This window comes from Montipora capricornis, chromosome 14 (genome assembly GCF_036669925.1).
Source record: "Montipora capricornis isolate CH-2021 chromosome 14, ASM3666992v2, whole genome shotgun sequence".
NCBI lineage: Eukaryota > Metazoa > Cnidaria > Anthozoa > Scleractinia > Acroporidae > Montipora > Montipora capricornis.
Genome location: NC_090896.1, coordinates 15,065,173 through 15,077,393, shown reverse-complemented (window position 1 = coordinate 15,077,393; position 12,221 = coordinate 15,065,173). Strand labels below are relative to the sequence as shown.

The 12,221-nt window shown below is 40.7% G+C and overlaps 1 protein-coding gene across 1 annotated transcript; it reads right to left on the bottom strand.

Annotated features, from left to right (window-relative positions):
- Window positions 1-239: 239 nt before the first annotated feature.
- Window positions 240-11,993, bottom strand: LOC138031482 (ATP-binding cassette sub-family C member 4-like). Its single transcript, XM_068879170.1, has 6 exons — window positions 11,448-11,993; window positions 8,168-8,517; window positions 4,725-6,067; window positions 3,783-4,353; window positions 2,912-3,048; window positions 240-1,849 (listed from the first exon to the last, which is right to left on the bottom strand). The coding sequence occupies exons 1-6, from the start codon at window positions 11,991-11,993 to the stop codon at window positions 951-953; spliced, it is 3,846 nt and encodes a 1,281-aa protein (XP_068735271.1). The 3' UTR covers window positions 240-950.
- Window positions 11,994-12,221: the final 228 nt, after the last annotated feature.

Here is a 12,221-nt window from a genome sequence, read left to right as displayed (position 1 = left end):
CAAGGCAAAAGGAATAATAACACTATTAATATAATACTAATCCAGTGTTAAATTCGAACAATATATCTCCGATTGCGATGGATTTAACACAAGATAGAGACATACGACTGTCAATGGAGGTTTCATGGACCACGAAACCTGAGTCGAGGCGCGCTATGCATGCCGTTCTACAAAGAGTCTTTAAGCTATGGGTACAATAAACTGTTGCTGTTGTTGCTGTGTAGTGTAGCTTAGTTTGATCTTTATTATTCCAATGATTTTAAAAGTAATAAACTCATTTCGAAAAAAAAGCAAGCAGATAATTCTGTCCAAAGTTAATCGAGGGCCTGGTTATCAAACCTTAAAACCTTCAAAAGCAAGAACAAATTTGTCGCATTCGATGTTGAATTGACCGTGATAGTGCACAATCTTTTGTTTTCGCTTCGCATGGGTTCGCAAATTAGTTGTGCAAAATTTAATCCAAAGATTTCATTGCTTGTCTTCTTGAAAAAAGGTGTGTTTTGTGCGCCGTCAAGGCAAAAAACACAGACAAAAACATGAAACAAAAAGACTTGTCGAGTTTCATAACAATCATCTCCATGCACTAACTATGTTCTGTCCCAGTGGCCATATTGCCCTTCTATTTTGTCTTGTTGTGGGATTTCATATCCTTGTAAGATTCAGTAATGACAAACATACAATAAAGCCTTAAACTGAGATAGCATCCTGTGGAGGACAACGTCAAGTGAAATTGTGGATGTTCTATAATAAGCCAAAGGAAATTGAATGGTTCCAGTGATATCAAAGACCGTTTTTCAAGCAATAAAGGCATAGTATTTCCATGTTCACAACCAACAGAGGATCATCACCCCAGCCCCTGCCACAAAAGAGTTGTTGGCTAACGACTCTCTCTCTCTCTTTATCTCTCTCCTTCTATTTGGTCTAGTAATCAATAAAAGCTTATTTGTCTTTTACCTGGTCGCACAGTCAGCTTGAACACCAACCTCCCCTCCCACAATGGAATCAAAAGAATCAAATTCATGTACCTCGCCTTCCCTCATAACTAATATCCTGTCGCAATTTTTGATTGTGTCTAACCGATGTGCAATTGTAATCACAGTACAGTTCTTAAGTTTCGTGTACACAGTGTTCCAGATAGTTTGCTCTGTCTGTGGATCTACATGGGCGGTTGGCTCGTCCAAAATAACAATTCTGTTTTCCTGCAATAAAGTGCGCGCTAAACAAACGAGTTGTCTTTCTCCGACACTTAAATTGGTCCCTCTCTCCAGCAACTCGTATTCCAATTTTCCATTGAGCCTTTCTACGAAAGACTTCAGCTGTACATCCTCTAGAACTGCCCATAAACGAACATCTCCATGTTGGTTCATGGGATCAAGATTGCGTCTCAGTGATCCGCTGAACAGAACAGGAACTTGACTAAGAACAGAAATACATCGTCTGGACTCCTGGAGGTTGATGTCGTTTATTCTCACACCATCGATAATGACGTCACCATGAGCCTCAGGCATGCGTAGAAGTGCCGCCACTAGTGAGGATTTGCCTGCTCCAGTCCTTCCAATTACTCCAATCCAGGACCTTCCCTTGATGCAGAATTTCAAGTTCTTCAAAACTTGTGGTCCGCTCTCATAATACGTCATAGTGACGTTATGAAATGTCACATGCCCATCACGTGGCCATTGCGTGGGCGGAAGTGACTTTGTTTTGTATCCTGGTTCAGACTCTAAGCTTGTGTAGGTAATTACTCGCTCCACTGAGGTCATTAGATTTTCCACCTTCGAGAATTGCCGAACTGCGTACTGCACCTGCTCTAAAGTCTCCATGGAGTACAATAAGGAGAGTCCAGTAATCGCTGAAACGCAAACAAAGCCATTATGGGACTTTACCACTGGGGTAATCCTTTTTTACAACAATAAACGTTATGAAGGTTTGCGAATTTTCATGCAAATAGGGCATGTACTTTCCGTTGGTGCAAACATTTGATAAATATACAATAGGCAAACCAGTATGAAGTGGGAGATAAATATTAACCAAGATTTTATGAAATAAAGAGAAGATTTATTGGATGATGATTCGGGAATATTCGGAAAAACCGCGAATGCTTCTTTGTAGGAGTCGAGCCTATGAGCTTCCCATTACTAGATGCATCCGGCGAACTAATCGGACGGTAGAAGGTTCGACTTCTTCAAGGGAGTACTGGGATTTTTTTCTGTATTTCAAGCTGTGATGTTTGCCAAATGAACTTATTACTTTGATTCAGACATCCTGAACTCGGGTAAATCCAAACGATTGGTATGACCATGTCGTCGTAAGATCTATCCGTCCTACTTTCCTTCCCTTTGAGACTCCGAAGAAAATTATATCCTTGACTGGTACTCTGAACAAAAAAGTCAATTCTCTTTTTTCTTTGGATTTTAAAACTATTTTAACTAAACACTAAGTGACCGAAGCTTTATCCTTGATTTCAAAGAGAGTGGCCCGCCATTACTAACTTTAAAATCTTGAGAGAGCTGGATCGAGAAGAAGATGACGTCAAAAACTTACTAGTTTAATATTACAACGCCTGTGTACGCGGCTAAATTAATATGCAGCACGGGAGTTTCAGGCTTTCGGGCTTTAAATCTATTGTTTGGAATATAAAATAAACTGCATTTACACGCTGAAGCTTTAAGCTAGTGAGTAAATGACGTCGCTCACCCTAGATCCTACCCTCTGAGGTCCAATCGGTCAATTTTGAACGTCAGTAATGGCGGACCGTGAAATCCAAAACTTACACTTAAAGTAAAGAGGCTTTGGATAGTAATCAAAGCTCAAAACTTTGCCAGGCAGGTGTTAAGAAAACAAACTTGGAAAATCTGAAGGAAGAAAACAAAATGATTTTTGATCATAGTAGCATTTTAATCCATTGACTGACCTGGGTCTATTGAGAATCCTACTGAAGAGAGACCCACACATGTTATAAAGGGAACACAAAGGAGATCAACACGAAGTCCAAACCAACGCGTGCTTTCAAATACCATGTAAAATGCTTGGTTGTGCAAGTCTTGATGCCTGAAATGAATGATTGACGTCACAAATTCATTTCTTCGAGATCATTTACGGCTGCACCATTCCTATCCTTGATGCGTCTGAGACGTGGGGGAATGAATTGTCTTGAACAATGGCTCTGAAACTGACTCATTAAATATCTCAAAAGGTTGAGTCATGATTCACTAAAATTTAGAACCAAATTTGTTCTTGCTCAACAATCGCCACGATGAACAGGTAACATAGGCTGTATCCTGCTGTGTGGCAAGATTTGTACTTGTTCACGTTTTACCGTTTTACAAATGACATTTTTCGTAGCTAGCATTACAGGGTTAAAGGAAACGACTACCCTTTATTTTAAACAATTACTGAGGTAACATACGTGCTCTAAGGCACTCGGGAGATCCTGCCAGGGAGGAAGAACGCAGCGAACGGGCAAGAGGAAAGAAAATGAAAACCCAGCACAAACACGTCGTCATTCCTTTTTCGCTGGATAGCTATAGAATTTAAAAACGATTTTACTTAAGACACTGAAACATGGGACAACGCATTAGACTCGAACAATAAATACAAGGTGGAGAGAATTTCTAGTCACACCGCTCGCCAGATGCCTGACCATGTAGTGTGTGCTTAGCATTTTATTGAGTATAATTTAATAGTATTAGCTTCATGCATGGAACCGTTATATTGGATTTATGAAACAAAAGGGGGATTTATGGAGTTCTAATGCGATTTTAAGATTTTTTTTTTCCGCTTACTTGTAAAACTGTTCAATGAACTTGCCCTCCATTCCTCTCGTTCGAATGGTGTCCAAACCAGTCATGGTCTCTGAAAAATGCGAAAAGACAGGACTTCGACAAATCGACTCCAACCTCTTCAGCTCTCGAGAAGTCTTAAGATAGTATCTTCCAAATAGCGCAAACACCACTATAGTAGGGAAGAAGAGGAATAACAACCAAGGAATTGCAACAGCTGGCAAGAAGATAGCTGAAATGACAAGAAGCATGTCTTGAATACACAAGATGAAAGTCTGGGGAAGCTGTTCGTCCATGCACCCAACATCCCTTGAAAACCGGTTTAATATTCTTCCAGTTGGATTTGTGTCGAAAAAAGAAAGTTGCGCGTGCAATGTGGCCTCCACCATTCTATCATGTAAGCGTTGGGAGGATCTAAGTGATACAATGAAAAAGAGGAACACTCGAACAGTTGTAATAACGAGCGATGCAGCAGTCGTACTGGCGTAAATGACCATGTTATTCCTCTTTTGTTGCTGTTCCAAAGTTTCCTTTGATAAATACGACAACCATAAATCCGGGAAGATTAAAGCAGCTGAAAGAAAAAAACATTTCTTTTCTTTGAATGATGTACAGTTGCAGGGTGATTCTGGACTTTTTTTTTTTTGCATAAGTGTGATGTACCTTATCATGTATAAGTAAGCGGCAACGCTTAAGGAAATTGAAATTCAATCGAAAGCGGTGAAGTTCTCCTTTCGATTATATTAATAATTGCTGCACCGGCCCTCTATCTCAAAAGATTATTTTTAATTCAGCTTCGTCAAATGGTTAAGACTTCTTCAAAGAGACTTCTTCTAAAAACCTATGGATATTTAATCATATGACGCAAAGGTTTCACTCTTTCTTTCAATAAATTCCCATCCCATATGTTAAAAGAGAAAATTCAAGGATAATAGAGTTGCTTACGTTGAGTGAGAAAAAACAAGGCAATTAACATAACAAGAAGAACTGGATGTATTCCGCTTGTGAAATAGTCCCAGTAAAGCCGAAAAGACACGTGTCCAATCGCACGATCCTCGGCTGGAATCACCATTCCTCTTGGCCTGTAAGCAGCTGACTGACCATCAAGCGGATCTGACGGCGCCTGGTATCCGCCGAGGGGAGTATATGAGATAACGGGTTCTGTATACTCTGTTCCTTCTAGCTTCGGTCTTCTCTTTTCTAGAACACGACCATTGACTAAAGTTATAATTTCATCTGCTCCTTTGAAATATCTGGAATGATGAGACACTAAAAGACGAATCTTGCCACCAAGCAGGTCACAAATGCACTTCTCAAATATATGGTCACCAACTCTTTGATCAACAGCGCTAAGTGGGTCATCAAGGACGAAAACATCAGCACAGGAATAAACAGCTCGAGCCAGACTTACACGAGCCTTCTGTCCACCACTGAGGACGACTCCTCTCTCACCCACAATCGTCTCGTGTTTGTCGGGAAATAGCTCAATATCGTCTTTTAGGGCACAAGCTTCGACAACAGTTGAATACCAGTCAGGGTCATAAGACTCACTGAATAAAATATTTTCCTTGATAGTTCCAGAGAATACCCAGGGTACTTGGGTAACATATGCCAGAGTTCCTGGGTACTTTACAGTTCCACTTAACAAGTTGATTTGCCCTGCTATCGCAGAGAGAAGTGTAGATTTACCACTCCCGACTCGACCACGAAGAACAGTTAGACTGTGTCTAGGAACCAAGAAACTAACATCGTAAAGAACATATCGACTTGTTTCTTCAGTTCCTTTGTAACTCAGACTAGAAATGACCAAAGCATCTTCAGTGTCTTTGTAGAAATTTCCTGGTTCCTCGTCTTTCGCTATAGAGCTATTTGTAGATTTTTCTTTGTTCCCATTGGTGTTTCTTTGCAGCTGATGTTTGTTCTTTTTCCGGCATACGTTGCTAGCACTTTTATCACTCCTTAATGTGTCTTCGCGCAAAGTCTTGGAAACGTGACAACCGTACCGGTGCGAAGGCAACTCCTCTAAAAGTAAGAATTCCTCTATTCTGTTAAGTGATACAATTGCTTCAAATGCAATTCGGAGTCCTTGATTTAAGTAAACCAAAAAGGAGGCTTTCAAAAGTTTCGTAAAGGCAAGCAGCATGAAGGCATTTGCTGGATTCAGTCCCCAATCGCTCAACACTAGAAACAGGACTGATAAGAAAAGTGCAAGTGTGGGCGAAGATGATACCATGGCTTCAATAGCTGACACCACCATACTTTTTTGATAAATCTTGCTGATTTCCTGCCTGCAACGGGAAGACATGTTTTCTCAAAAACCAGGAGCTCGTCAAGGGGAGCCTCTATCTCCTCTAAAATTCCTTGAGTCAACCCTTTCCCGAGTAAATTTATTTTTAAGAACAGGTTTTACCCGCGAAAAATAACATCACATTTTCCTTGACGCTGGGATTGCTCTGTTTTGATTGGCTTTTACAACAGTGAGCGTGCTGAATTTTCCAAGGGAGGCGTTCTATAAATAAATCAACTCTGGAAAGGGTTGACACATAGGCTAAGTATGGGCGATTGTGGCTCCCCTAGATGAGCTCCTGCAGAAACTGATACTGTTTAACCATTTAACTCCCACGAGTGATCTGCATGTAAATTCTCCTCACAATTTCAATGAAATTTCAGTCAGACAGGTATTGAGAATGAAGATAATTATCAGCTTAAGAGGTTTAAACTTGATATAACGGAAAATTTTCATGACTATCCAACAAAGAAATATATGGCACTAGTTAGGAGAATGAATGTTTCGATCCTGGGAAGGAAGGGTTAATGCGTGGGCATCTTGGACTATTATCTACAGAAAATTAAATTTATGGGTGTGTGCTTTGGCATACGTTAACTTCATCAAACAGGTCATCATCCCTATCACTGCGCTGCAGAGGAGATACGAAAATGACTGTTGAATGGGAGAAAATGTACGGTGGCCAGCGGAGTTCTTAGGATGATATTGATGCCAATCAATTGTTTTTGTTGACAGAAATAAAGACGACCACCACAATGATGATAATAACGTTACTTAAGTGTGTTAACTGTATTTAACGCTAGGGCACTAATTGGGGACATTGCACAATCAACTCAAATCAAATCGTTGGTTGCTTGAAAACCAGAGTCCCCGAAGAAGAACCTCTCGGAGCAGAGAAGAGAACGAACAAACTCAACCCATTTATGACGCCAAGAGAGCGAGTCGAACTCGGGCCACTTCGGTGGTAGGCGAGGGCTCTCACCACTGGTCCACTGTACCATTCCTGCTCCTAATATTACGATTATGCTGATTGCAAAGTGTTAAGCCATTCCTTGCCGATTACACTTTTAACAACAATTCATTGCTCTATCAATCAAGTGGTAGGTCGAAAATGACAGATCAATCAACGTGCCAAGTAATAAATCAATCGATCAACCAATCAATGAATCATTTATGGAGCAAGGATGGCGCAGTGGAAATAGACCATTTCCGAGTTCATGTCTGCCTCCTCTTCAAAGCGAGTCGAAGTGCGAAGTTTTAGTGATGAAAATTAGTTTTCATTCATAGGTAAAGTAGAACTGATGACCATCACAAAAACTTCGCACTTAAACTCGCTTTGAAGACGAAGCACACATGAACTCGAAAATGGCCTAAAGGCGTCATGTGTGGGTTAAGAACCGTCTGCTTCAAGAGGATTAAATAAAGTTCATTTCTCTTTCCGTCGGCCAGTTAACTGGTCATGCAATCAATTATCATTCGACTATACGAGCTCAAGCACTGAGTCAATCAATAGGCTATTTGCGACAAAAGATCACATGGTACAAAATCCGCCATGCTGGAGGGCAAGCTCATTATTATTCCCCCACTGGGACATTAAAACTAAGAGACCTGAACCAGTCAAGCTTGACTTGCGTTTGTTTTAACGTCCCAGTGGGGGAATAATAATGAGCTTGCCCTCCAGCATGGCGGGTTTTGTACCATGTGATCGTTAGTTGCAAAAGGCCTATTACGATCAGTATGTCAGTAAACGACACTTCTGTCCAGGATTGACCCTAATTAGATGCACACCCAATTTTGACATTCAACACACTGTGCCCCTTTTAAGTTTAAGAATTTGCTACCTATTTTCAGCAACAAGACTAGGGTAAAGGTTAGCGTTATTTTTAGTTTTGGTAAATGTTGCTGTTTATCTTTAATTGAGGAGTAGCACTTGGGAGATACTTTGTGACGTTAATTGTCTGTATTCCGAGACACAAGTGATGTTGAAGTTGGCGAGAAGTGCAGAGGGACACTTCGTGACGCTTATTGAAATTTGCCTGCATCTAATTAATTTCAATCCTGGACATAGTAAACGAATCACTTTATATTTAAGATGTTTTACTTTCGTATTTTCTTCACACTCTCTTGATAGTTATGTTCCCAGGCTTGTGTCTTAACAGCTCGTATGCCGGTCACCAGCTCGTCTATGAGTGCGATACGTTTATCAGACAGGATAGCTGTTTGCCGTCGTAGTTTTCCAACAAGGTGGGATCCGTATAGAAAATTTGGAACAAGAGCCACTAGAAATAGCAGTCCAACCAGCGCCTTCCAAGGAAACAGATTGAGAAACAAGTAAAGAATAACGGGGATAAAATAGATGAGGGAGACCATGTCAAAAATCCACTCAGGTGCCATCTCCATTCTCTGAATGTCATTGGATAACAGATCGATCAAGTGACCTTCTCGAAAAATCTGCAATGTACGATGTTCCACAAGAGTAATCTGTAACTCAATGAAAAACAAAACAAAAATAATTATATTAAAATAAAAAGTTCAAGTTTACGCTCGACTGCCCGGAGCAGTAGCGCGCACGTGGACAACCATGATTGAGAAAGTATGGAGCGCTTACCATTTGAATGAAATCTTCGGTGAGAATGTTTTGACAGATGGTACTGCACGCTCTGTACTTAGAAAAATAAAATGGGAATGCGCTGTATCATTTGCCGGAAAAACGGGTTGTTCCGGTTGAAAAACAAATGAGACGGTCTATTTTCCCTGGCACTTGTAGTTGTGGACAAATGGTACAGAAATTTCCGGGAATTCCGGTTAAAGAGAGAGAAAGGGAATAGCTCGAAAGGTATTACCTTTTTTCGGAAAACATTCCACCGGGATAAACTGTTCCATTTGGATTCTCCCCGGAATTACCAAAAATTCCATTCAAATGGTAAGCCCTCATGGTAACCCATCGATGCGAGACATTTTACTTTTGGTTATGAGGTCATCGTGCGACCGTTCGTCCGTACGTTCCACTTTTCATGTAAGCCAAGAAGCGAAATGTCGCTTGCTGGAATCCGCGTTTTTTGGCGTACTGCATTTGAAACTGCGTTTTAGTAAAACAAGCAAAATGTTTGAAGACGTTACCAAAAAATCAAGCTAAGTAAAAAACAGTAAACAGGTGACATTACTCAAGGGCATGGTATATGTAAGGGAACTAACAAGCAAGGACAACGAGGACGGCATCGAGAACGTCTTGTTTTTCACAATATAATACCTGATACATGTACAGGCAAATATTTTCTGACGTCAAAACTTTCATCTTTTGTATTATAACCACACGAATCTAGTATCAAAAGGAATAATAAAGGGCAAATATTGACTTCATCAGTGATAAAAATATAGAATTCTTATTTATCTCCCAAAATAGAAAGTTATTTGTTTATCTGAATCCTAAAACGGGACATTCATCGCAAATTACGAGCCCGTTCATTTTCCTGTGAAAATTCCAAACTTTAAAGCAATATTGCATTAGTTACCTACTATTAGCTTGTGTTCCAGAAGAAAAGTAGTTATCACAGAGATTGTGCAATCTTTTCCAGAAAATCCGTGACAGTCGGAACGCATTGAGGGCGTGCAAAGCGAAGTCTAGAGGGTTATTGAGAACTTAAGCGACGGCAACGAGAACGTCATCCCAAAATATCGTAATCACTTTGTGACTATTTAATCCTTTATAATTTGACAAGGATTAGGTAATTGCACAAGAATGACACTGGTCGGAACGGAGCTTAATTTAGGGAGGAAAATCAAAATATATCTTCAAGTTCGGACGTCCTTCATATAATCTCAAAGTTGGGTATTTCAATCAGAATAAAACACAGTGGCTACAAACATTTGCTTGAACTGCATAACTTTTTATAAACTTAACGTTTCGTATGTTACAACATACATCATCAGAAGTATTATAAGGTATCATTAAGTTTATAAAAATTTATGCAGTTCAAGCTAATTTTTGTCACCGCCGTTTGTGTTTTATTATTATTGAAACTTAAATGGCCTGAGTCAAAGATTTTTTGAGTATTTATTTCATGTTGTTGTTGAGATAAACTAAGAATAAAGCCAGGATTCGAGCCAGGATTCGAGCCAGGATTCGAGCCAGGATTCGAGCCAGGATCCGAGCTAGGATCCGAGCTAGGATCCGAGCCAGGATCCGAGCCAGTATTCGAGCCAGGATTCGAGCTAGGATCCGAGCCAGGATTCGAGCTAGGATCCGAGCCAGGATTCCAGCCAGGATTCCAGCACGGCAAAGAAATGGACAAAAGTGGAAAAAAGCACGTGCAGGGCGTGCAAAGCTATTACTTTTGCTCACAAAATATGCAAATTTATGACGTTCTCGTTGACGGCTCAAGTTCCCTTAATTTATTATGCGCAGAGGTATCAGATCGCTCGGAGTATGAATAGATAGCGGACGGTGTACAGGTTCTTGCGCTTTGTACGTGCAACTACACAATGCTTCCTCCTCAGACCTTCTTTGTGGAGGAGAAAATATCAAAAAGGCCATGAAGCTTTTTTTTTTCGAAGAGAATTGCAGGCTGCAAGGTGAGTGTTTTCAGATTATATTTTTCAATTAATCGTCGTCAATGGACATCCCTTTTGTTTTTTCCTTTATATAGCTGTTTGAACTGAAGTATACCATGTGCAATTTTCAGAATAAGTATCGGGTAAAGTGGTTTTATTCCTTCGAATAGTAATCGAAGAAAATAGTGTTTTGAATCAATTAAGAATTGGCCTATGATAAGCTTCCGTATACCAAGATACAGATTCACAAGGGAAGTTTGAAGCGATGAGAGAAGCCTAAGAGCCAATTACAGCACAATTCTGATATGCACATACACACTTAATCGACCACTCCCCATGAGGGCTTTTTATGGCCAATGAAACACAATCAACCAGACAACAGAACAGAAGAACAGGATAACAACTTTAAGCAATCCCAAAAGTAGCCTGCTGAGTAGCTGGCGGGATATCTTATCCCGGGATTATTTGAACACGAGAGCGAGCGGCTGCGAAGCTGCGAAGGCGAGAGTGAAAATCCGAAGTACTCAGGATATCAAAAGTACTCGCCACCTTTCCACTCGCGGTCCACTCGAGACCAAACCAACACTTCACCCGCCCGTGTAAATAATCCCGCGATAAAATATCGCGCCAGCTACGCAGATGGCTATTCACAAGTGCAGACGAGAAGTTGAATCGAGGACTATCGGGATCAAATTCAACCAGTGGTCAGAACAAGACTTGAACCTGAGATGTCTGGATCGCAAGGCAAGCGCCTTAACCACTCCAGTGGGCTGCACTGCCTGTCTGGATGATGACTAAATGGATATTCCCCTTAACCAACGAATTCTCACCTTTGAATAAATGATCCCCTTGAGTGCGCAACAAATTCGAGCGCCCATTACTTCAGCAACCCATCTTTGTAAATGAGAGGAAAATCGTTCTCCAATTGAAATTATTCCCATAAGTACAGCACAGACGTAAATCTTAGTTTTGTTTCCATTCTTTGAAGTCAATTCTGTCAGGATAAAGCCGAGAAGTAAACACCGAAGAGTGCCACCGATCATATGCACCATTCCAAATAACACGACAATTAAGACATCTTTGGTGGGTAACATTTTCAACACGCTTCTCCATAATCGTGGTGTTTTTCCATTTTGTACTTGCGCTCTTCTTTCTTCGCGCCAAAAATTTTGAAGCTTTTCAGTCTGAAACCTTGTTTTGTTTTGTTCCTCAACAGGAAGTAGATCATACTGCTGCAAGGGACGGGAATTCCCTGTTTTGAAGGTGTCGGTCATCCAATGAAAGAACAAAAGTGACCAAAGACTGATTTCATCTCTGTAATGAGTCGAGGTATGTTCCTCCTGGGGAAGTTTTTCGTATCCTCCCTTGAATGGCATAATCTGTCAGAAAAAAAATGAGTTGCCCAGCAGTTTACGGTATTATCTGAATTTACAATACATTTCCCGCCCAATAGTGGCCAATCAGATTGGGCCTAATGACTGCAACTCTCCTGATTGGTCCGCAACCAAGTAGCCGCACGAGGGATTGCACGTGCTAAAAGCAAAATGGCGCGCGGAACGCAATGGTGCGACATTTTGTTCCCGCAAAAAATAATCTATTAGAAG

Bases quoted from the DNA above. Each gene is read 5' to 3' on its own strand.
- LOC138031482 (XM_068879170.1), bottom strand. From the start codon at position 11,993: ATGCCATTCAAGGGAGGATACGAAAAACTTCCCCAGGAGGAACATACC. The intron at 3,049-3,782 runs GTAAGCGGAAAA...CATTCATTTCAG, and splicing joins TTCATTGAACAGTTTTACAA to GCATCAAGACTTGCACAACC. The intron at 1,850-2,911 runs GTCAGTCAATGG...TTTGCGTTTCAG, and splicing joins AGGATTCTCAATAGACCCAG to CGATTACTGGACTCTCCTTA.